Here is a 26,172-nt window from a genome sequence, read left to right as displayed (position 1 = left end):
AGGAAATTTTCCCTCACCACTAGATTACGGAGGCTGGGTGGAGTTTTTTCACCTTCCCCACAGCCAGTTGGGGACCCAGTGGGGTGGGGTAGTGGGTTGGTTATGTTGGCACAACAATTAAATTTGAGGGCAGATATCCAATGCGGGTAACAGTTTTGGAAGGGATACACTGATTGGATAAAATGGATTGGGAAAAGATTTGAAAGAAATCATCCCCTAAAGGAGCTCAGGAAGTGGGGTTTGGGGTTCTGAGTCTGATACAGAAGGGAGCCAACCCTCCTCCTTCTATAGCCCCCTTTACCTCATACAAGGGGAAGGTGGTGGGATCCCAGCAACGAGATGACTGGGATCAGGTTGGGGATAATTTAGAAATGATTAAGGAATGATGATGACCTGCACTATGCAATTGCTAGATAATCCCAGTTATTTAAAGGGAATAAAGTTGAAGCCTAATTACACCACATCTATTGACTCCTGTCTTTCTGCTGGCATGGCCTGACAATTGTCTTCCACATTTCCAGAGTGTTTCAGCACTGGTGGAGGCTTTTTACTGCTCCATTCTTCCACTCAGGGTATCTGCTTAGTTCCTTTTCACTCTGGATACCATGTGGTGCTCAGGGATCGCTCAGAGCTTAAGGAGTTAGCAAGATTTCTCCTTTGTTGTGGTTCTGGTTTGAACTGGCTGTGTATAACAAGAGCTTCATTCACAGTGCTCCTTCCAGACTCTGTCTGGGAAGCCCAGTCCTTAAAGGCACAGTCCCCAATGCCACATCATTAACACTGCTCCATATCTAAAAACAAAAGGAACTTCCATTGATGCCTGATCTATAGTTCTGAGAACTCCCTAGTGCAAGATTTTCTATTAAGCAGAGAAGTGCCTATAACCACAGTAGAATACCACTAGGAAAGCTCCTAAGTAGGCTCCATGGAGCCCCCCACAGAGGTGGCTGCTGACCAATTGCAATATGACCCAATTGAGCTCGGCAGATTCCCAGATTCCATGCATGAGAGGGGGAATATTTTTCATTTTGCCACAGGGAATCCTGCTTGGTTTTCACAGCTGCCAAGCTCAAACAGCCATGGAAATATTCTTCCTCTGTTTTTCACCAAATTTTTGAACTGAGCCCCGAGTCACGGATCATTTTGATTACTTCTTTTGAAAACTGAGAAAACGTCTGATACGTCAACCCAGGTCAAAACAAAATTAATCTGTTGCCACACATTTTCTTGAGAACATAATTCTGTCCATCAGATAAAACCGTGACAAAGAGATTAATAATTTCTCCCTTCATCCAGATTCATGGCCAGGAATAAAGAAGCTACTTTCTGCAGAACACTAAGTAACACTCCTAGACTTGTTAAAGTAGCAAACCTGCAGCTGATAGCAATGCTTTTATAGGTTAAGATAATATTCTCATTTACAACCTGGCACTTCACCCTCCTCCCTTCACTAGTTTTTTTTATTATTATTATTATTACAAACAAGCTGCTAAGCATCTTCTTACATAGTCTCTATTTAAACCCCAGTAGGCCCCGAACTTGTTTTCCACTCCTTTGTTTTCTCCCACCAATTTACAATCCTCATAGACACCCACCACCAGCAGCCACATTTTTCTCTCCCACGTTGATAAAATGAAAATAGAAACATAAAAGAATGCCAGTGGAGTGACAGCACATAAATCCTTAGGCACTAGATAATGAACAGAACTCGGAAAGTAGAAAAAAAACATTGAAGTGGATATCTGGGACAAAAGTAGGCCGAGATTTTAGAAGTTGATACCAGTGGTGTTACAAGTTATTAGGTGACAGTGCTGTGATAACTAGAGGTGCTATATTGTCTCCATACCATAATGCGTTGTTTTGCAATCACTAGAATTAATTTGTGCCACCAATGTCCCTTTGATTGGTTTGGCAAACACAGCATAGTGGGAAGTTCTGTCAACAGCTTGCTGAGGCTGATTTGAGCATAAATATCTCATCAGAACCCTAAGACTGTTCCAGCAGACACAATACCAATTAAAATGCATTGATAGACAGACATGTTAAAAAAAAAGAATTTCTTAGTGCACTGAAGATTGTTCCTATTTGGAAATGATGTTTGTCTTCAGTACAATTTGATTCCCTCCAGGATATTTTGCTCTCTTTTAGGTTGCTCTCAGCCACATTCTAATTGGTATTCTAGTCTCTGAAATCCATCCTTTGGTATGTTTGGAGCTGGAACAACAAGGCACTCATTGGTACTTGGTCAATAACACCAGTGGTCAAATGTGTTGAATCTTGACTACCTTTAACGAGACCCTGTCTGAATTGCAGAACCAAGCCAAGTTACCCACAAGTATTTTTGAAAATAGTTGTTGACAGCTGCAGAACAGAGTACTCACAGTGAAGCTGGTTCAGAACTATGTTCACTATGGAGGTTAGAAGAGAAAAGGGAAGATAGAAAACTGGATTGAGAGCACATTTTCCACATTTTCTGTCATTCATTCTCTTCGTCCCCCGGACTCCCATACAACCCTGATTTCCCCCCTAAACCTCCAGCATCTCCTTTGGTAGTTGTCTCTCCTCCCCTCTTTTTGTTAGCATCCCTCAGGCTCTGTCTAAGGTCCTCCTGCTCTCTACACAACAAAGCCACCCAGAGGATTCAAGACCTGGCACTTCGGTGGCGGGTCCCGGAGCAGAAGGACCCCCTGCCGCTGAATTGCCACCGAAGACCCAGAGCGGAAGAGGCTCCGGGGGGCCGGGCCCCGCGAGAGGTTTCCAGGGCCCCCAGAGCGAGTGAAGGACCCCGCTCCAGGGGCCCCAAAAAACTCTCGTGGGGGCCCCACTCCCCCCCCCGGGAGGCCCTGCTACACAATCTCTCTGCGCATTATCCCTGAGTAACTTCATCTGCTCTCACAAAGTCACAACTCTGTCAACGACTCACAAATCTCTTTCTCTATCATGACCTTCTCTGTGATTGTCCTATCTTGCCTCTCTGATCTTTTGCCTGGCTGTGCCATCGCTATCCCATCTCAACTTCACAAATACAGAGCGCCTCTGCATTTTGCCTCTCATCCCTTCTCCACTGCTGTAGACACCATCATCCTACTTCTTTTCACCCAGTCTTGGAATCTCAGTATGATTTCACTCCTGTCTTCTTCTTCCCAAATAGTCAAGCTGCCTCCAAATCTCAGGCGCTCAGTTTTTCCACATCTCAAATCTGACCTTTCCTCTTTGCCTCTATGGCTAAAGTCTTGTCCCTATCTTGATTGTTTGCCAACATCCTCTAAACAAACGTTGCTTCCCTCAGCCCATTCAAAGCTATGCAACTACAATCCTCTTCCTGGCCCACCACTGGGACTGTGGCATTTCCCTATTTCAGATCTCTCCACTGAATTCCTCTCAACTTCCACATCAAATTCAGACTTCTGATCCTCCCCTTTAAGAAAGCTAGCGAGCTCTCCTCCCTCCTCCACCTGAGACAACAGGAGAGGAAGCAAAGTTCAGTGGCCTTTTCCCTCTTGGAAAATGTGCTCTCAATCCAGTTTTCCATCTTCCCTTTTTCCCTTTTCACTTCCACAACGAACACAATTCTGAACCCAGTTCTTTCCCAGAAGAATATAATACTGTATTTATTTGTATCCCGGTGGTGCTTGCAATGTGCTAGGTACTGTTCATGGGGTGAGCTGGGACATGAGTAGAATACTAGGTGAGACAGGCATGGAAGAAGACAGCCTGGGCCTCTGCTGGAGAGAAGATCTTGTGGATCTCTCTCTGCTTCTGAAACCCAGATGCTGGGAGGCAGAGGGGTCTCCCTTCTGCTTTTGCACAGGAATGTGGTCCCTGTCTTCCTCCTGTCCCCTTTCCCAAGAGAATTTTCCCCTCCCAATGGATGAGGCTTCCAGGCAACATTGCATATTCTTCCCTATGACTCTGGGGATGGCGCTCCCACAGAATGAGACCCCTATTTTCTTTCCAATCCCACTACAAGCCTGGGGTCCAATAGTTATTATGTTCACAACAGAGGAGTTGTGGGGAGGGGGCTGCCCTGTCTCCAAGCTCAAGGGGTAAAATTTAAAGAGATAAGCAGACTTCCTCTCCTTCAGTGTCTCTGTGCACTGCTTTAGCTTCACCCCATGAAAAGGATAGGGTCCCAGCTAAGGGTGATCTCTTCTCTCACACTCAGTTAGGGGGAAAGGAGGAATCCAGCTCCAGTTTTCTCCAGTGAAAATGGGCAGTTGCACAAAATTAGCTGAATGTTTAAAGTGAGGGTGAACTAATGACACTGAAGCCGACAGAATTTGGGAGGGAAAATCATCAACCTAGAGATGTGTCAGAGGGATAGAGCAAAAAAAATCAAATCACTGACAACTGAGCTGTTGAGCCTCATCCTTTGAGATGATGGGTGAAAATGAAATGGACATAAAAATATGAACAGATGGATAACCTCTGACTCAACACAGATTAACATTTCTTACAAGTGAAGCATTCAAAATTGGCTTCAGTAAGCGGTGTCTTTATCACTACTGCTGGGCTCAGAATCTAACTGAATGCTAAATGAGCCAAGAAAAAAAATTGCTGTTTTTGCCAGTATTGGCCTCAGCTTACTTTGCAGATCCCAGTGCATAGTTTTTCCTTATACCTGTAAAAGTTGCACCAAGAAAACACTCTTGTACAAGTTTAAAGGAAGTGTGAGATTATCTGGGCAGACCTGACCCACTTTGGGGTGATGAAGAAAGGCTCAAACTATCTACAAGCTATGCAGGAGTAGCTCAGAAATAAAGCAGGATCACTATGCCCTTTCCTGGATATCATGTTGGTATATATGGTAGCCTTAATGTGATTTTTTTCCACCAGCATTTTTAGACACACTTATACATCCTGTTTGGTCATATGACATGCAAAGAAGGGCATCCAAGCAAAGGTAACTGCACCTCTGTTCCCTCCCTCATCTTCTCCAGGGTGTCCTTTTAAGTCTCAAGCCTCTAATTGTCCATGGGCTGGAACCCACCTTCCTCTCCCTCTGGACCAGAATTTTAGGGTTACTGTCTTGTGCTTATCCCAGCAGGTCTGACTTTAGTCAGGCACCTACAGGTCTGTTCTCTCAGAGGCCTCTGACAGCATTTGCCAGTGATCAGCCAGCTTTCACAAAGCACAGTACATGTATTCAGGACAAAAGCACTATAGAGAAAATATATTATAAAACAATAAACAGTCTACATGCATGCTAAGCTTGCTAGGTGTCACCCAATTTCCATGTGGAGCTTTCCCTCTTGGTTAAACACTCATGCCCATTTGGGGGGTCATGTGAGGGACTCTGAATCAGTTCAAGCTGACCCTTTTTTGCCCAGTTCTGAAACAAATAAAACTAATCAATGCCCCTTTCCTCAGGGGAAAGCTTCAAAAGCTAGGTATCTGCACCGCTGGTACTGGGACTTTGCATTACTCACCCCCGTGTCATTCCAGATTTCACACAAAACCCACCCAGCAAGCCATATTTTTGCATTTTTGCATATTACACTTATTGATGCAAAAGTCCATGAATATTCTATGTGCTTATAACAACTTGTATATTTTGATGCAATTGTCTGACATTTTCCATGCTTCCAAGGTCATACATCTGGCATATCTCCCCACTGGAAGACAAAGAGGTTAATCCCATTCACCCAGGTAGGAAACAATAGAATGCAAGGGGGAAACTGAATCACACATTGTTTCATAATAAATCAAAAAATTCCCAGTTCTCCACACAAGTATTTCAAAAGAAATTGCTTCTAATGGTGGGCATGGGTTCCTCCTTGAGGTGAACTGCCTCAGGAACTGGGATCTGTCAGCAGACAAATGTGTGGTCAAAAAATACAGCAAATAAGAAGGCATTGTACTGTACTGAAAGTATGAAAGTTCTTAAAAAACATTCCAACTACCAGTTCTATCAATACTATTGCATTTAACCTATCCTACCAGTTAGCACAGGTATTAACTTCAAAGTGGAAGTTTTCTGCACACATTAATATTGGTTCCTCCCCCTGCTGCCAATTACACACAGTGTATCATAAATCTATGGCAACTACCATTTCCAATATAATGTGCAGACACTATTTTTCAATGTCATTCTAATGCAAAGTTCAAGAGAGTCGCTTCAAAAATGGGCACTAGATATCAACAGCTAAGTGAGGCAGAAAGGAACAGGAGCAGTGCAGCTTTCTTCCAATTTCCATATACATCCATCTCATGTATGGATATGAAAACAAGAGTTTTCAGAGGGATCAGAATTCTGGAGCTACCCTGTGTATCCAATAATTCAGTAAACCAGTAAAAAGAAAGTAAATTTACATATGGTATAGAAGATGCTTCAACAGTATATAGAAACCAAAATGTTTATCAAATAGATGAGCAAACCAATGCAATGAAGCTATATTTCCAGGAAATGCTGTATATGATCTTTTAAACAACTGGACGGTGTCAAAGAATAAATATAGTTAAAATAGTTAGAAGCTAAAATTATCTCTTGAAACGAGGTAAACAGAAGACAGAAAAAAGATGAGACTATATCTGATCAAAAAAGCTCACAAGAGCAAACACAATAAAGAACATTCAAGTTGATAAAAACAAAAAAAAGCCTACTGATCAAAGCCCAGTCCCTTCAACTAAAATAGAATCACTGCTTGAATGTTCTTAATTCCACACTGTCAAAGGAGATTGACTTTCAGACAGCGTGTGAACAAAAGCCGTTCATTTCATGTCAGTCACTGAAATGCTCTTAACTGATTAGTGTTACCCCTTCACCAGCCTCTGGTGGCCCCCCACTCTCTCCCATCCCATTCTTGATTACAATTGCTCTTCTCTTTTCCTGCTGGCTAGTGATGCCTTTCCCTAATGGGTCACTGTAACAGAGCTGCACTCACCTCTTGCAAGCGCCCCCTAGCCAAGTGTATGTGCCTGCACTCTCTCTCTCTAGCTGTTTTTGTGGTGGGTCTTCACTGACTTAGCCCTCCGGCCAAGTCATACATAGCCTGCCTGTGAGATAAAAGCAAAGCAAACCCCTTTCAGGGTACAAGTCCAACAGGGGCCTCTCTCAGTTTGGCCCTGCTCCAGAACACAGCGGTGCCCCAGGGCTCCTTCCCTGGAGGCAATGTCTTGGCCCTCTCAGGGCCTTTCTGCCCCAGCTCTTCAGCTGGGCCACTAAAAGAGTTTAGTTCCCCCTTCTGGGGTGCCTCAATGTCCAGGCCACTCCCCCAGTAACTAATGGGAGGTTGGGGGGACCCAGGCCCGCCTCTACTCCAGGTCCCAGCCCAGGGACCCTATAAGATAGCATCCGTCCGCCATGTCCCTTTAAATAAACTGTGCTGCTGCTACAATTCCCCGGGCCACCTCCTCATGGCTCGAGCACATTCTTCACCCTTACCTCAGAGCTTTGTCCTGTTGAAGTCCCAGCAGCCAGCCCAGAGCACCATCCACTCTCCTCCAGCTCTAGCAAGGAACTGCTCTGTCTGTGCAGCTCTTATACTAGCCTACTGGGCCCTGATTGGCTGCTTCCCACTCAGCCTCTCTAGGCAGCTTGGAGGATCTCTCTGCTGCCTTTTTCTGGGGCGGGGTTTGGCAGGGCCACAAAGCTGCCATCAAGGGACTCAGGGCCTAGTCCACCCCATCACAGTCACTTAAAAGTCCTGGGGTACACCTAGAACTAACATCATGATGTCAAGAAAAGAAACTCTGTGTTTAGATCTAAAGAATGTGTTTAGATTAATAGATAATCTATTGTATGAATCCATGAGGTCCTTTTAGAAGTTTACTGGAGCAACTTGAATAAACCAGACACACACATACTATACATTAAAGCCTTTACTGAGCTAACCTTTTTGTCAGAGAATTATTGGCTGACATCAAAGTGATTCAGTGTGTAGTTTCCCTATGGTAACACAGTAAATTAGTCTTGGTTTTACCCAAGACTGTGAAGCATTAGTCTTTGGCAGTCTTTGGAAGAGGGCTATTAGAAATAGAAATAGAAAGGATTACTTCCAATTCATCAGGACTGAATTAGTGCTAATAATTAGAGCTGGTTGGAACATTTTTGGCGAAACATTAAAACTGAAATGTTGTGTGGAAACATATTGATTTGAATGAAGTTATTGCTGAGAAGGTTTCTGAAATCCGGGGCATACCCTCAGGTCACTTCCACAGATAGATTTTTGATTTAGGACTGTCTAACAATTTTGATCTGAAAGGAGAAGTTCTGACACAATTCGGTTTTGCTAAAGGTTTTGTTTTCATTTCAATGTAGAACAAAAACAAATGCTGGAATCTCAAGAGAAGCCACAAAACAGAACTGTTGTTCTCCAGCCAACTGTACCAACAATCTCATTACCCCTCAGTATGTAAACGATAGTGATGAATGCATGGAATGTCATTGCGCTACTGTGCTTCTGCATTACCTTGGATGCCAATCTACTAAAGCTCAATTCAGTAACTTCATATATCATTTCTAGACACACCTGCACTAAGCTTGCAGAATCAGAACTGAAGAAATGTGAAGTTCAAGTTAGAAGGAATAGAAAATACTTAGAGAATTCATTACAGGGGTTCAGTTAAACTACAGGTTTCGTTAAACAAGAAAACCTAAAACTTCATGCAAAACAGAATCTTTTCTGAAGCTTTTAATCTGTATTTTATGTATAGTATGTGTGTGTATTTGTTCTGTACTGGAACATAAATATATCCTTAAAATATCAAAAGAAAGGTTATTCTTTATGGATCACTGTCTCAGTCAGAAAAAAAGCCACGCTCACAAGATTTCAAGCTCAGTCCCATAGACTTAAGAAGGTCATACATCATATCCAGACTTCTAGTTACCAATCTGAACTGAGCCCCACCAAAACTTTTAGACTCACCCTTCATGTAATTCTAGTAAGTCTGGAGACTATATTTAAAAGTGAATTTAAAGCTTAAAGGGATATTTCTGCGTGGGCAATGGGTAAAAGTAGTTCAGTAAGCTGACTCTAACTAGAAACTTTTGAAGAGCTCTTAAATATCTACAGACAGTCAAAAGAACTGATTCTTCTTTCACTTTACACTTGTAACTCCACTGGCATCATTTAAGTTATGACTAATATAAACCAGTTTGAGTGAAGAATCAGACTCTAAATCTTTATTAGCTATAATTATGTACTTGGAATTATGGAAAGAATTCATGTTTCCTCCTAATCTGTGCACTGAATCTTAAATCTTAAATCTTGCATGTCAGGTTCATGTGAAATGAATGTGTTTATTTCTTTCATTCATAAGACTTCTTTCCAATGTGAATAAAATTCATTTTTTCCTACTGTGGACACCAGAACTTTCATGATACTTACATAGTTCAGAAAAACTCATATTTTTGAAGCTGCTAATAAAGGGTTAGATTTTCAGCACAGAAAAGAAAATATTTTAGTGAGGGGAAAATTAATGAAACATATATGGACTAGGAAGTTAGGCAGAAACTATTATGCTACCACAGACATTTTCTGGACAATCGTGTACCTAAAAGTTAGTGGACCAAAGAGTGTCCAGAAATCCAAATATCAGAGAATGAAACTGGTTAAATATGGAAAAACGGGCATGAAGAAGCAAGTGAAAAGTAACATCTCACTTTCAGGGCTCAAAGTAACTAATGCCAAAACTGTGCTGGATACATATTCTCTATTTGCAAATCCAGGCAACTATTTTAGCCCCTTCCCTGAAACTGCTGAGATAGAGTTGATGTTATCAATAAATTGAAACATCTATCAAAAATCCCTCTAGAAAAGAAAGATAACTTTCCATCAAAGTCATTATAATTGTAGAATAACCAAAATCATTTGGAGCTTTTAAGGTTGGATGCTTTGCTCTGAAGGTTTCTGCTTTGCAAGAAGCCCAGACTGGAATATTTACTGGCAGGGAATCGAGACAAAATCTGAGCTGTTTTTCTCCAGGCAGTTAGTGACCTGATTCCTTAATCCAGCTTCATTTTTTGTTTTCAGAAACTAACAAAGCACCATGGCCAAAAAATTTGTTTTATTTGCTCTTCAATAAACTGACTTCTCTTTGGTTTTGGATCCTTGCTTTGCCTTGATATAAATGTACAGGGAGACACTAAATTAAGTTCAGGTAGAATAACATTGTGTCTTTTCCAATTCAATCATTATTTATATAAAATTAGAATGAGCTTAATTCTGCTCTTCTATGAAACTGTCCCATATTTGTAACTAAATTCACAAACACTGGGACAAAATCAGTAACACTGTCTTAGGAGATGTACAGAAAATTAACAATTACCTATCACACAATACCTCAGAACACTGATGAGTATAACAGTGAGGTTAGTCTCATTCAAAAGTTCTGTATTTATGAATGTATTCAAAAAAGCAGCTTTCTTGACTAAGACAAGAATTAAACAATGCATCAGCTTCAATCCATGGATTTCCTCTGTGAGTAGTGGACAGTTTGGTTAAACTAAACTGTCTTCATCTCTTAGCTGATGCAAGTCTCTCTCCCCCAGTGCAAAGAAATTTCATGTCACTTTGCAGATTAAATGAGCAGATGCAAGCTGAAGCATCTGATTTTATATATGCAGACTATTTTTCCTTGAGTTTAGGCCAGCTTTGCTCACTTGGGTTCCAAAGATACTTTGTACCACAACCTGCCCTATGGATCCATGTTCCCCTGAGTGGTGAAGGCAAGTGGGGAAGTACTGGATCCATTTCTGGTTGAGACTGTCAAGGTTTTCCTTCAGAAGGTAGGTTGCTCACTTCTGTTAAGGGAACTATGATATGGTCACTGCTTAAAAAAACAAAAAACAAAACAAAACCCCACCCCAACCCAATCATCATCCAGTTTCTAATCTTCCATTTAAGATTGTGAAAGTTGTGGTGAGACAACTTCCCAAGCTGTCTGGTTTCTTCAGTTCTCTAGTAACATGCTGATATTGTTTATCAGGTGTTTTTGATACCACTGACTTGCATGTGAACCCTTGTAGAAACAAAACAAAGGACTGCCCTTTAGTGGCTTTGTTTTCATCTCCTGGAGAGTTCCCAGAGGACAGTTTGGGGCAATTGCTCTCAAACCTCTAGGGCTCTCAGAATAGCCATGCCTTAAAGTTATAGACTAAAAATTAGGTCACTAAAAAAGGCACTGCTAATCAGAGCTCCCCCAGGACCAATTACCATTTCTAATTACCTTAGACGGGGCATATACAAACAGTACACACAACATTCATAAGTGTTACATAATTTAACAGGTTTTTATGAACTTGAAGTACTACAATTCTGGATCTTTGTAAGCTATCTTTTCTTTTCCCCCAAAACATATTAACTTCTCTACATACTGCTCCATCTACTACCTGCCTCTATCTTGTCTTATTAACACATTATATTATAATATTTTATCCTGATACTTTTCAGGTGGCATTAATTAATGCTAAATCAGAGTGAAATTAATAAGTATATACAATGCCAGCATTGATAAGAAAAGGTCTCATCCAGATTAATCAATACTGAAAGGAGGAAGCATCTGTTCATAAAGGGCCAGATTCTGCCAATCTTACTCATGTTGACTGGTACCTTTATACAACTGGAACTCAATCAGAGAGCAGAGATCTGCATGGTTCTTGGAAAGTAACATCTTAATTATGCCAAACAGGCCCCCTCAGCCTGTATAACAAAAGAAGCTAGGTATGAATTAGTTAATGTACTACATCCTGGCACTCTAGCTGAGACAATGACATTGATATGCCTATTACATGTTCCCATAAATCTATTTTAACATCCTCAATTTTAAAAAAAAATGTATTTAATGTCAGTACAATACAACTAGAAAAGAGAAATTGCTTATTTTGGTTTTGGACGTCTTATGGAAATGTGAACTCTTTATTTTTCAAGGTGGTTCTAAATGTGTTAATACAGATGGAAATGAACCATCTGTTTTAGTCAGCACTTGTATGATAAGAACTGTTTCTCAAGTAGAGCAAATGACTGTGTTGGTGATTAAAAAGGATATCAGCAGTGAGACACAGCTTAATTATGTCATTGAAACTCTGAATGATTATTAAAAACACCATTTCAGGTGCCAGAAGGGTGAATTCAATATCAACCTACTTCCTGCTTCAGTCTTTCAACAGATTTAGACTGACAATGGCATTGAAATGAGTTTGTGGACTTCAATTATAATGTTTTATAGCTGTTCTTTGTGATGACAAGACAGAAGAAATGTTTTTCATCTTCAGTGGATGATTCAGGAGAAGACAATGTCAGACTGCAGTCCAGATGAGCTTTGGTTTATCCTAATTTTTAGTCCTAGAGCTGAAGGGTTGTTATCATTGAAAACATTTAACTTGACGCTCCCAGCATAGTCTGCCTATGTATTTCATATGTAAAAAGAAGAGGAAAATCTAAGATGTTTATAGTACATTTGCTACACAAATTTGTTTAAAACATTGGTCCAGGCTAACATGGTTTGGCCATCGACCAGAGACTAAATTTTAAAACCCAAGTAAAGATTTTGGTTCCCCCTCCACAATAATTAGTCAAAATGTGTATAAAACAAGTTACATCTTAAGTACAACGGTTCTCAGCCCATCATGTATGGGGCTAGCGGCGTCCTTTATTGCACCCCATCCATTCCTCTGTGCTTTGAGTATGTACTTTGCACCCACAATAATTTACCGTGTTTAATGTACCGTAACTATGGAAGGGATATGGCTATAATTTTTATTCCCATCAAAATTCAATTGGTTCATGCATGGTGCTGATAATCCCTCTACACTTATCAACATCGCTGGGATTAGAGAATGCTTAGCCCTTCCCAAGAGATGCTGAGGCCCTGCAGTATGAGGCACCAAATCAGAGAGCACCTAAGAATTCAGAACTCGTCTAGAATAGTGTCACTATAAATTACTCAGTCAATTAATGAACGTTATGAAAGCTCACACAGCACTCATTAAAATATCACATTAATTCTTCACCATCTTTGTAATTACACAATAAAGAGAACTTTAAAAGTGCTTAAACTTTGTGTAATTGTGTCATAAAACTATAAAGCCAAGCTTCTCTCTTTAAGTAGGCAGATGTTTGGGGGTTTTGGCAGCAGGAGTGGGGACATCGTATGTTCTTCCCCTAATTTGACTGCTATTTTTTTCCTCTGCTATCTTTTCAGGACAAGACATCTGCTAACATTTCCCATGTTTTCTTTCAGTTACCAACTGATAGCTATACACATCCAAATAGCTCTCATAAAATTCATGTATGGGTCGGCGTGTGTGTACTGAATATCAACTGCCATCAAGAATATTATAACAGTGGCTGTTTCAAATTATAAAAGCTCATGATGTTTCATGATAGAAGCTTGTGAAATTAACTCATAAGTATTAGATCTACTACAGAAAAATGGTCACATTCTAGCTCATGGCAGCTTATCAATGGCTGTACTTACAATTTCATAAATCATATCCGCTATTAATAGAAAAAAGGATTTTTTGCAAAAATTGAAAAATTAAATATAGAATACAGCAAACAGATGGCTATGGATTAAACATGAAACTGCTATTCACCAAAATGATGGTTAGTATCACAAAGAAGACACTAAATAAGAATGTCTTCCAGTTTACACATTAGAACACAGCTCCAAGTGAAATATTTTATCCATACATCAATTTCACATTTAATCTCTGCTCTGTGATATAGGATTTGCCATACTAAACCAGACCACTGATAAATCTAGTTTGGCATCTTACCTCTAGTAATGGCCAGTGCCAGATGCTTAGACCTAACAAGTCCTATACACTGTCTGAGAGCCTGTCAAAAGTGTATTTTGAGAGCTTGAGAGAGAGAGACAGAGACAGAGAGTCTCCCCAGCACTTCGGTCTTGTGTCTGGTGCCATAACGGCCTGCGGCAGCAATTGCAGGGAAACTCCCATTCGTTCCTTGTAGTGTTGGTCTGAAGCATACTCACAGCATATGGTATCTTGGGAGCATTTAGGTGACAAACTCTAACAAATCTCTACTATGAATGTAGAAACAGAATTTTCAAAGGCTTATAACTTGGCCAAATATCAGGATTTTTTAATAGAAACAGCAAAAAAAATGACCTATTCCAGCCTCAGAAGTTAAATGACCAAATAAATTGCTCCAGAATACCATTCATAGGAAGGGGCCAGAAACCTCATCAAATATGGTCCCAGACATGTGTAGGTAGAATGGAGAAAACATATATAAAGAAGGTGGTTACCAGATCCTACTTGGGAATTTCAGGCTTGACAGGATGGTGTAAGCTGAAGTGGCACATTCCACTTACGATATACCCCACTGGCTCCCGGTATTTTCCATAGTCTCTGAAAGTCTGAGAGTATGACAATCCTAGACACTTTTATGCTTTATGTTTCTATCTTTGGGGGAACTTTATTCATTTTGCGCTAATTTGGGTTTTAATGTCCTTATGTATGTGACTCACCAATCTCATCTATTAAAATACATTTTTCGTAGCCTCTGAAATTCATAGCCAGTTATTTGTGACAACTGGAAATTGCACCCCAAATTCATCCTGGTTACACAGTGAATAATTCTGCAATCAGTGGAACCTTCAAGTGGAATTTAGATGGCTTGAATGTAATTATTTGATAAGAAATTTATCAGGATGCCGGGGTTGTCTGTTAAGTTCATGGTGGGGCCCTGGTTTAGTGAGGAAAAGCACCTTGTAGAATCACCTACCTGTTTAATGAATCCCAACATAAAGATACTATCTGCAAGTAACATCTAGAAGGGATTCTTTCCATGAATAAAAAATTAAGAGTCTATTTTAAAATAAATTCCTAGATTTCTAATAGACAAAACTCTCCAAGGTTTGTGCCTAAGTCAACCTACAACAGATAAATAGTATTTCTAAAGTCACTGACAACTTTTCAAAACCTAACCACATCTGAGGGGGAAAAAGGAGCATCAAAAGTTCCATGTGCATAAACTACTAATTCAGAAAGAATAAAAAACAGACTCACCCGATAGCAGCATAGGGTCCTTGTCAACAGATTTGCGGACTTGATCCGACTCTCCAGTTAAAGAACTTTCATCAATTTTAAGGTCATTTCCTTGAATGAAAATCCCATCAGAGGGCAGGAGATCACCTATTAGTTAAGACCAAGATAAAAGGAAACCAGAGAGGCTTAATAAGGTAGGTGTGTGGGGGGAAGGTTCTATAACGTGATTAATCTTATAAAACATTACTACAACTCAACAACAATTAATATAACCATTTAACTAAACCAATAGCTCTCAACCTTTCCAGACTATTGTACCCTTTTCAAGTGTCCAATCTGTCTTGCATGCCCACAAAGTTTCACCTCACTTAAAAACTACTTGCTTACAAAATCAGACATAAAAATGCAAAAGTGTCATAGCACACTAGTACTGAAAAATTGCTGGCTTTCTCATTGTTACCATATAATTAGAAAATAAATCAATTGGAATATAAGTAATGTACTTACATTTCAGCATGTAGTATACAGAGCAGTATAAAGAAGTCATGGTCTGTATGAAATTTTAGTTTGTACTGACTTTGCTAGTACTTTTTATGTAGTCTGTTGTAAAACTAGGCAAATATCTAGATAAGGAGTTGTATCCCCGGAAGACCTCTGTGTATCCCTGTTTGAGAACCACTGAACTAAACAACTGATGGAAGACTATACATTACAACAGTTCATGTCAGCCTCTATATTCCTGATCCTCCAAAACCCTATAGATAGGGAGTCTGTGGAGGGGAAGGCCAAGATTTTAAGCCAATGCTATGTCAACAAGAAGAGAACTCCTAACATGGCATATGTTGCACCTTCAAATCCCACCAAAGACAAGTTTAACTTTTTTTTAAACACTTTTTTAGAATGTGACATTTCCCATCCCAGAGGGAAGTAGCAGGTAGCCTCTTTGGCTGCTAGAAGATCAAAGGGAGATGGTGAGTTCCCCTTGCTGAGCACTGACAGGGCTTATGGGATTTCTCACTATGGAGCACTGGTTGACAGGGCTGCCAAGTTTTGTGCCCTTCATGTGACACTCAAGCACCTGATAGATCTATCATGAATTCCCACAGCCTAACTAGATCCTCATTTTCTGGGTTGCAGACATGGTCCTGCAGCTGCTCTGCCTACATGCAGAGCCTCTTTTGCAGGCAACCAAGCAACCACTCACAGACTCCCCTCTCGCTACTTCCTCTGCAGCATCCAAGAGAGGAAGAAGCAGTTGGCAGGATCAGTGTTAGAGCTCATGAGAAAAGTTCAGACAAAACATCATTTCACTGAAATCTGTGAATTGGGTGAAATCAGAACGTTGCGCAGAGAGAGTCTCATTTCACCACAGTGCACAGAACCTTGTGTGCCAAGATGGTTTCCAGCAAGCTCTCCCCCAGGCCACTTGGCAGAGCCCAGGCTTCCAGCATCTGCAGCCCCCGGGCAGCCCCCATGGTGGACTGCACCAGGGTTCCATTCTCCTTTGCAGAGAATCTCAACATTGGGGGAGGGAGGAGGTTGTTTCTCACCAGAAAGAATCCAATATAGAAATACTGAAATCCTCCATAGAACATAATTACCTTTTTCTGTGCGGCTCTAATCAGCAGCAGCATTAGCAACAACAACTGGAGACATCAGAGGCAAACAGTAAAGGGCCTACTATTAGCCTCTGGCTCCTGCACCTTGCCCTGAGAAAACTCCCCCATACACCCTCCCCACCTAAAGCACACACCCTCTACCACTCTCCAGGCATCCCCCAGCATCCACCTAACTATCCAGCATCCCAGACACCCTCTCACAATTGAGAACCTACACGTTCTGCTGCTCCAAGTCCTGCTCCCACCACTGTGGTGTGTTGACCACACGATGTTATGAAATTTATCTGCAAACATGCAAAGTAGCTCATCAAATAACTTGCTGGGATGGGAGTCTGATAGCTCCCTGTGCATGAGTAGAATGGCAAGATAGCACCAAAAAGGATCTGCTTTTGTGGTGGGAAAAATTAAACTAAACATTCTGAATATCAGAAGCTTAATTTTCAGAAGTTCTGAGCACTTCCAGCTCCTATTTAAGTTAATAGAAGTTGCAGGTGCTCAGCATTTCTGAAAGTTGAGCCAGTTTTAGTTAGATGCCTAACTGGAAGGCATTGAAGTTTGAAGATTGTGTCCACACTTCTTTTCAGTCCTGCTCTCATACTTCTGTTTTCTCACAGGTTTCACTTTAACGAGCTTTCATTAGCACCACTAGAATTAGGCCACAAAATGACAAGCCCACATGTCAGGTCATGCTCTTTTTTTTACCTAACAGCATTCACCTTTACCACTGGCAATTTCAACAGTGAATCATTTTTGTCTTTTATGTCATTTCTAGAGCAGTCAGTCCCAAAACTAACTTTCACCCCATTGTATTGTTGATTGAAACATCAGTCTTTCGCAAAGTTACTGAAGACCAGATAAGTAGTTGTGAAAATATATCTTAGGAAACTTACCATATTTAACCTGTGCAATGTCACCAACTACTATCTCTGCCACTGGGATTTGAATAACTTGTGCACCTCGGACCACAGTAAATTTCTGTTCCTGCTCAATACGACTTTGAAGCCCACGAAATTGCTTCTCCTTGCTCCAGTCATTAAAGGCAGTGACGAGTACAACACAAACAACAGAGAGTAGAATAGCGGCACCTTCAATCCAGCCAGCTTCTGCCTCACCTTCATCTTCAGCTCCTCCTGATACAGTAGCACAACCTGGAAAAACAAAGGCAGAAATAGCCATAAAAAAGAGCTGTTTAGCCAAAGCAAAGTTTAGACTGATTTTATCAGATTACAAAACAAAGAATTAAAACACAGCAAAGAATCAGTGGAAATATACTCTGTTTAAAATACTAGCTGAAGTACTGAAAGTAGATGTGGTAGAACATCCAAGCTCTGAGAATACAGAAGCAGAAATTCAGGGGGAAACAATGAGGTAAAATAGGAGGAATGTTGATCAGAATCTTTAGCTGTTTTATTATTTCTTCATGAACATGTACATCTTGGGTAAACAAGAATTAAATAGATGGGAGAAAAGTAGCATCAAAACCAAAAACAATATGTGGATCAATATTCCCAGAGATGGAGAGGATTTATTCAGAGTGTCAACAAGGAATACAACTGTGAGTAATAAGATGAACCGGGAGCAATGAAATGAAATTAAGAAAAAAATAAAGTAAATATCAGAAAAACAGTGAAATCCATATATACCGTATATACTCATCATAACCCAGTTCGTTTATAAGCCAACGCCTCCAAGATGGATAAGTAAAAATGGAATAATTTTATAACCCATTCATAAGCTGACCCTATAATTTAGGGGTCAGCAAACTTTGGCTCCTGGGCCATCAGGATAAGCCGCTGGTGGGCCAAGATGGTTTGTTTACCTCGAGCGTCTGCAGGCAAAGAGGTAAACCTAAGTAAACAAAGTGTCCCGGTGCGCCAGCTGCTTACCCTGACGGGCCGGGACAGCAACAGGTGGGGAATTTCTTTTGAGGGGGAGAAGCTGGGGGTCAGGGGAGTAACTCCACATGACCCCACCCCTAGCCTGGGACCCCCACACACTCCCCATCCCATCCTTTCCCACCTTATCTGGGGAGGGCCAGGGCAGGATGTCTCTGACCTGGCTGCAGCTGCTCCAGCAGGCTGAGCAGCATGGCCGGGCGGCATGGCCGCAGCTTGTTCCAGCGGGCTGGGCCAGGCAGCGTGGCCACAGCATGCTCCGGCGCCCAGGTGGCGTGGCCGCAGCCTGCTCTGGGGTGCGGGGCTGAGCGGCATGGCTGCAGCCTGCCAGCCCCGGAGCTGCAGCTGCTTCGGAGGCTGTGGGGAGAGCAGCGTGGCCAGAAGCTGAGAAACTCTGGCCCCTCTCTTCCCTTCTGGCTCGGCTGGCTGTGCTGCCTCTCCTTGGTCCCTCTGTTGGGGGGAAGGACTGTGTCCCACCTCTCCCTCTCTATACCCGTTCATAAGCCGATCCTCTCTCTGGTGCTTCCCTTTTTAACTAAAAAAATTCGGCTTATGAACGAGTATATATGATAATTTGACACTCTGCACTTACTTCACGTTTTTACGAAATCCCAGTTATGAAAATTGGAGACCGAGGAGATATTTACTATGATAAAATACTTCGTTTCACAAGGATTTGTTAAAAATTAACTAATAGTAATTTGTTTAAAACATTAAAAGCGTGGACACTACTGCATCAAACTTACATTTTAAACACATTTACATCCCTGCCACAAGCACTAAAATGTTAAAATAGTTACAAAAGACAAAGTTAGAAACAATATGTATGTCTGATTGAAAAACTAAAGAACTGAATATATAACTTGACAACTTTTTGTTTATTCAGTTTTAGCAGCTAAAGTACCGAAATTGTATATCCTCCAAGATAACTGTATAAAACAATATTTAATATATCTTTGCACTCTTAGGTGAGCTAATTCACCTGATAGGTGTACATTCAAAATCTTTTTACCTCAGCTGGCCTTTTTATTAGACAAATTTGTTCTTACTATGAATATTTTAATATAGTAATCAAAAATATAGTTAGGCTCCTTGAAAAAAATTAGATACAAGAAAACTAAAGCATAACACTAAAATGATCTCTCCAGATTAACAGATATTATAAGTAACTTCCTTACAAGGAAACATTTTGTTGCTTTAATAGAATAGTGAATATATAATAAATATTTATAATAAATAATATGAACACTAGACACTCCTCTTTGCACATCTTTATTCTAAGGAAATCCCAAAGTACTTTATAATTTTTTGCTAATTAATCCTCCCATACAACTGATTTGAATAATTTTCCCAGACTGTATTCAGAAAAGGGGGCTAATTTCTCTCACATATCATTCTGCTTCATAAGGGGCCACATCAAATAGGAGGTGGCTTCCAAAAATCAGACAGCCACATGGCCTGCAGATTATTCTGATATCTAATAAAATTGGAGGTCAAGGACACGGAGCCTTTTTTCATCTGCAGGAGTCTGACCTTGGCAAAGGAGCCTCCTCAAACCAGTGATAGAGGAGGTGACAGAAGTCCTAGCTCCCCTCACCCAAACAATTAATTATACTAGCTGCCTTAAAATGAGGTAGGCCTGGAACCAGTTTGTCCCTACTCTGGTGGCCATGCATTGGAATAACTATGGGCTGTACTACTCCCAACAGGGATAAATGGCCAGTCTTTTAATTTGATGGGTTTATAAAATGTGCACCCATCACAATCTCTGGGTGAATTTACAATTTCAATTATTTAAATTTAAAAATTAAATGGTGGATCAACAGCTGGAAACAATTCCCATAGTGACATTGACTTTTTGTCCAGCTAAGGAACTGTGGCTACATATAAATGGTAACATTTGACAAAAATTAATGTGTGTGTGGGGAGGGAGACCCACCGGACCACCAAAAGACTCAACTTTATACCAGCTGAATACAGAAGACGTCTGAATAAATGGATGCCTTACCAATATGCCCTGAAGGTCAAATTCTGACCCTGTCTGACCAATCAGTAAAGCAAATCCCAAAACAGAGAGCCTTCCTGTGACAATTCCCAGAGTTCAACTTAGCAGATCGCATTAGGTTCCCATTCTCAATGTTGAGCTATTACGTGAGAGGTCATTTTTGAAACAGCTAAGAAAACCACCATTTATGGCTTTACAGATCAAAATTAATCCCTTTAATTATATATAGAAACATATTGGTAGCTAATGTAGTAAAAAAACAGGTGAAATTTGCTCAAGATGCAAAATAATTTACTACATAAATGGACTACTAGATGTTTGAGTGATTTTAGATGATTTATGGTGCTACATTGTTTTAGTTGGCTCTTCCAATCTACCAGCTTCACCTCCACCTTGCGAGGACTGAGTTTTCCCCCAACTCAGTGTCATCTCATCTTGGCCAAGTACAAGACAAGAATCATCTACCAACTAGATTTAGTGAGGACATGATGCATAGTTGAGTGTCATGAATATACTGTTCATATTACACTACCTTACTATCTCCCACACTGGTCTCACATACCGATTGACGAAGAGGTGTGTCAGAATAAATCACTGAAGAAACAGAACAAAGGAGACCTTGTGAGGGCACCTAACCAAAATTACCTCCTGAGATCTATCTGAGAGGGCTGAATTAAGCCATTCAGCTATGATATAGCTATTCCTAATCTTTTCTAAGTCCACAATCTCATGGTCAACAGCATCAAACACTATGGAAAGAGAGAAAATTTCTCAGAATCAACAAATTACCTATGCCCATCATTAGGAGAAGAATCCTGATCAATGAGATTAGAGCAGTGTTTCTGCACCATGCCCCAGCAAAAAAATGAAGGAATAGGGTGGGAGAACGAGTTGACTCCAAGATGACAACAGAGCTCTTTTATCTGATTTTAGTCTGAAACAGGTCATGATCTAAGACAATTGCCATATTTAATACCCTCTAAATCATCAATCCCAACTCAAATTAGGATCCAAAGTACACCCATGAACCTGTGCTACGTCAGAAACCACAAAGAATCAAATGATTGTGAAAGTGGCCACGGGCTCCCAAGTTAATGTACAAGAATCACACACAGAGATGATGTGCAGTGTGAAGGGGACAGCTCAGCTCTCAGGCAGTTTCACATACCTCCTTTGGAATTTTATTAATTATTATTATTGCCTCTCTGGCAGGCCAACTTTGCCTTGAATAGTTTGGGCTTCTGAGCAACAAGCACTCAGAATTTGCCTCCAAGTATTTCCTGCTAGACTAACACTGTATAATGCCTACAATAAAGAGACAAAGTCATCAGCTTTTGACCTGAACGTGTACATGAACATAGCTACAAAAGGAAAGTGCTTGAAGCTCAGGTTACAAATATGCTACATCCTTCACCATATGTAGCATCTCTGGATTCTTCTCTTCCAAGAGCATAATACAATAAATGATTTTTAGATGAATAAAATAGCCGCTCACTACAACTGAGGGCTTTGTTGCTACTATTATTTCAAATGACTAACAGATTTAATCATTGTTTCTGATATAAGTTGGTGAAGTAGAGTGACAGTTACTTGGTGTATTATACCCTGCTATTAACTTACTATGCATTGACCGGCTTAAAGAACAAAATTATTGCAATTACTTCAGCCAAACATTTTATCTGTGAAAGTAGTAAAGAAAAACTTCAACTTCCTGGCAAAGACACAAAGATCCAAACATTCAGTTATTTAAGCACTGAAGTTTCTTTTTGTAGGTTAACACAGAAATCAGTCAATTCTCAAAACATGAACAATATCATACCTACTTTTAGATCATATTAGAACAAAATAACAAAATGAGAAGGCTATTTAAATGGAAATTAAAAGAAATGGTCAGAGTGAAATGCCTCCAAACTTCATCAAAACTTTTAAAAAACACCATAATAGAGGCTCAAACTAAAAGTATACCCCAAATAAAAACGAAACAATAAGAGTACCAAAATACACACCCATAACTAAAACAATTAAGTAAAAGAGGTGGTTAGAAACAAAAATACATTGTTTACAAATTAGAAGTAAAATCCTGTTCAGAAAAATAGAAAGGAACATAAACTCTGGCAAGACAAGTGTAAAAGTGCAGGCCGAAAAAAAAAATGGAAGAGAACTAGCAACAGACACAAAAATAAACAGCAAAAACATTTTAAGTATTCAGAAGCAGGATGCCTGCCAAACAATCAGTGGGGCCCCTGGATGATCAAGGTGCTAAAGGAGCACTCAAGGAAGACAAGGCCATTGTGAATAAGCTAAATGAATCCTTTGCATCCATCTTCACTGCAGAGACTGTGAAGGTGATTCCCACACCTGAGCCATTCTTTTTAAGTGACGTATCTGAGGAACTATCCCAGCCTGAGGCAACAACAGGGGAGCTTTTGGAAAAAAATAGATACATTAAACAGTAACAAGTCACCAGGATCAGATGGTATTCACCCAAGAGTTCTGAAGGAACTCAAATATGAAACTGCACAACTAATAACTGTGATATGTAACCTATCATTTAAATCAGTTTCTGTACCAGATGACTGGAAAGTAGTTAATGTGACACTGATATTTTAAAAAAACTCCAGAGGCGACCCTGGAAATTACATGCCAGTAAACCTAACTTCAGGCTTGCAGCGCCTAAGCTGATTGGCACCGCAAGCCTGGGAGGTGAGAGAAGTGAAGCGGCCATGGCGTGCTCGAGGAGGAGGCGGGGCAGGGGTGAACTGCTTCACTTCTCCTGCCTCCCAGGCTTCCACTCCCTGCACTCCCCTGCCCCAGGTCCCTCCACCTAAATGCCGGTGGTGGCTGGGGCAGCCGAAGATCCGGCCACCACGGTTGCTGCCAAAGAAAATGGCACCCCCCAAATCCCAGTGCCCTAGGTGACCGCCTAGGTCACCTAAATGGTTGCACCGGCCCTGCAAAGAAGGAGATCAGGTTGGGTTGGCACGATCTACCTTTTGTAAAACCATGTTGTATTTTGTCCCATTACCATTTACCTCAATGTCCTTAACTACTTTCTCCTTCAAAATTTTTTCCAAGACCTTGCATACTACAGATGTCAAACTAACAGGCCTATAGTTACCCAGATAACTTTTTTTTTTCCTTTCTTAAAAATAGGAACTATGTTATCAATTCTCCAGTCATATAGTACAACCCCTGAGTTTACAGATTTATTAAAAATTCTTGCTAACGGGCTTGCAATTTCATGTGCCAGTTCCTTTAATATTCTTGGATGAAGATTATCTGGGCCCCCCGATTTAATCCCATTAAGCTGCTCGAGTTTGGCTTCTACTTCAGATGTGGTAATATCTACCTCCATAGCCTCATTCCCATTTGTCATCCTACCATTATCCCTAAGCTCCTCATTAGCCTCATTAAAGACTAAGGCAAAGTATTTGAAACTGATGCAAAGTATTTGTGGACAAGGGTGATTCAGTGGTCATGGTACTTGGATTTTCAGAGAGCTTCTGATAAGGTCCATCACCAAGGCTGGTAAGCAAACTAAGCAATCATGGGATAAGAGGGAAGGTCCTCTCATGGATCAATAACTGGTAAAAATATAGGAAACAAAAGATAGGAATAAACAGTCAGTTTACATAGTGGAGAGAGGTAAATAGCAGGTTCCCCAGGGATCTGTACTAGTACCAGTACTTTTCAACATAGTCATAAATGATCTGGAAAAAGGAGTAAGCAGTGAGGTAGCAAAACTTGCAGATGATACAAAGTTACTCAAGATAGTTAAATCCAAAGCTGACTGCAAAGAGTTACAAAGGGATCTCAATCTGTGGAAATCATTGCCAGGGGACGAATGTGAAGGGCAAAATTATAACTGGGTTCAAAAAAGAATTCAATACATTCATGGAAGATAGCCATTGATAGACCTATTAGCCAAGATGATCAGGAAAGCAACTCCATGTTCTGGGAGTCCATAAACCTCTGACTGCCAGAAGCTGGGACTGGACAACTGGGGATGGATCGCTCAATAAAGTGCCCTGTTCTGTTCACTCCCTTTGAAGCATCTGTCATTGGCCACTGTCAGAAGACAGGATACTGGGATAGATGGACCATTGGTCTTACTCAGTATAGCCATACTGATGGTCTAACAGTCAACTTCCATGTAAATGAAATACACCTAAAATGTTATTATTAAGACACAGAAGAGTTGAGGATTGGGTTCAGATGCCTTAGACTATGCACAAATAAAGAATGCTATTCATCCTAATACTGCATATGAGAATTGTGCAAATGTTTTAAACAAAAATGGTGAAACCAGCCTGATTTTCTTGGAAGCTCAGAACTCAGAGTAGGTTCATAGAAAGCTCTCTCAATATCAGAAGTTTTCTGAGTGAACCTGGGATGATTCATGGTTTAGCTACAAACCAGGTGGAAATATGGACATTTCAACTGACCTTCACTTTTATTTTTAATTCACTGAAATCAAACTGAGCAAAAACTCAGCAGGTGGCAAGCTACATGGATCAAAGCTGAAGAAAAACATGTTCACACAAACCTGAAAGTGAAAGTGCTGAGCTCTGCACAGCTTTAACTCTTGTAAACTTGTGAATGGTGTAATTAATTTCAACTGTGAACCTTTGCAGATAAGCAACTTAGGAAAAAGCATTCTACTAGGTTATAAATGATTGTTTCTAAGTGAAATCAATGGAAAGCAAAGATAAACTTGCATTCTGATGAACACTTTAAGAGTCGTGTTTCATTTAGGAAATCAGAGGTTGGGGAAGTTTGACTATAACACACTTTTCCTGCAAAAATTGCATGCCTTCATTCAAAAAATAGGGCTGTAGTTGACTGTATAGAAGAATTCTGTCAAGCTCTTCAAAGCTCACAATTTTACTCTGCTAAATCCTTCAACACCATCATTGAAATAATGGAAGCAATATCCCAGTGAGCACTGAGCTTAACATGCAAAGTTGTTCCATTGAGCTGGTGGCAATAAAACAAGCACAGAGCTGCTGAAGCATACAGTAGAGCTCAAAATAAGATAACTGCATCTTGATCTGAGGGGAGTGTTTTGCTTTTATTTCTTTGTTTTAAATACAGTAGTGTGTAAAGTAAGCCCAGGGCTTCACTGTTGGCATCAGCAGAGATTAAGATACAGGCAAAAAGCATGGAACATGTCTTCAGCCTGAAAATTCTACTTTTAACTCCTGCACTGTTGTCAGAACGTGCATGTACCTTCAATAGGAAGTTTGCTCTTGTGGTTAAGGCATTGGACTGGAACTCAGGAGATACAGGCTCAGTTCTCAGCTCTGTCACAGACCTTGAGCAAGTCAATTTCTCCCTCTATACCTTGGTTCTCCATCTGTAAAGCCTTCATCTTGTCTGTTTAGATTGTAAACTCTTTGGAGTGAGATTATTACTGTTTGTACCGTGCCTATCGCAATGTGGCCATAATCTCAATTGGGCCTCAAGATGTTACTGGAGTATAAAAAAATAGAGGAGCTGGCAGAAAACTCCTATGCTTTGATTACTGTAACATTGGGGAAACAGAGATCTTTTCTCCAATGGTATTGGGGTAAAGCAGCTTTCAGTTGTATCTACTGTTCTTTTATAGCACCCATGGGAATAGAGTTTTGTTTTTTTCTCTTTGTTAACGACCCATTATTTAAAATTCCTACCTCAGCTCATCAAACATATATATGT

General features: G+C 40.5%; 1 protein-coding gene across 6 annotated transcripts in view; it reads right to left on the bottom strand.

Annotated features, from left to right (window-relative positions):
- The window catches only part of ATP2B2 (ATPase plasma membrane Ca2+ transporting 2), a 563,074-nt gene that overhangs the window by 153,528 nt on the left and 383,374 nt on the right, over positions 1-26,172 (bottom strand). For all 6 annotated transcript variants that reach the window (XM_039480788.1, XM_039480783.1, XM_039480784.1 and 3 more), the window contains exons 6-7: positions 17,466-17,723; positions 14,978-15,103 (exon numbers count right to left, since the gene is read on the bottom strand). In XM_039480788.1, the coding sequence (XP_039336722.1) occupies positions 14,978-15,103; positions 17,466-17,723 (384 nt within the window). The remainder of the gene's footprint in view (positions 1-14,977; positions 15,104-17,465; positions 17,724-26,172) is intronic.

This window comes from Mauremys reevesii, linkage group 7 (assembly GCF_016161935.1).
Source record: "Mauremys reevesii isolate NIE-2019 linkage group 7, ASM1616193v1, whole genome shotgun sequence".
In the NCBI taxonomy this organism is placed as follows: Eukaryota; Metazoa; Chordata; order Testudines; family Geoemydidae; genus Mauremys; species Mauremys reevesii.
This window is presented reverse-complemented; position numbering and strand designations above follow the sequence as displayed.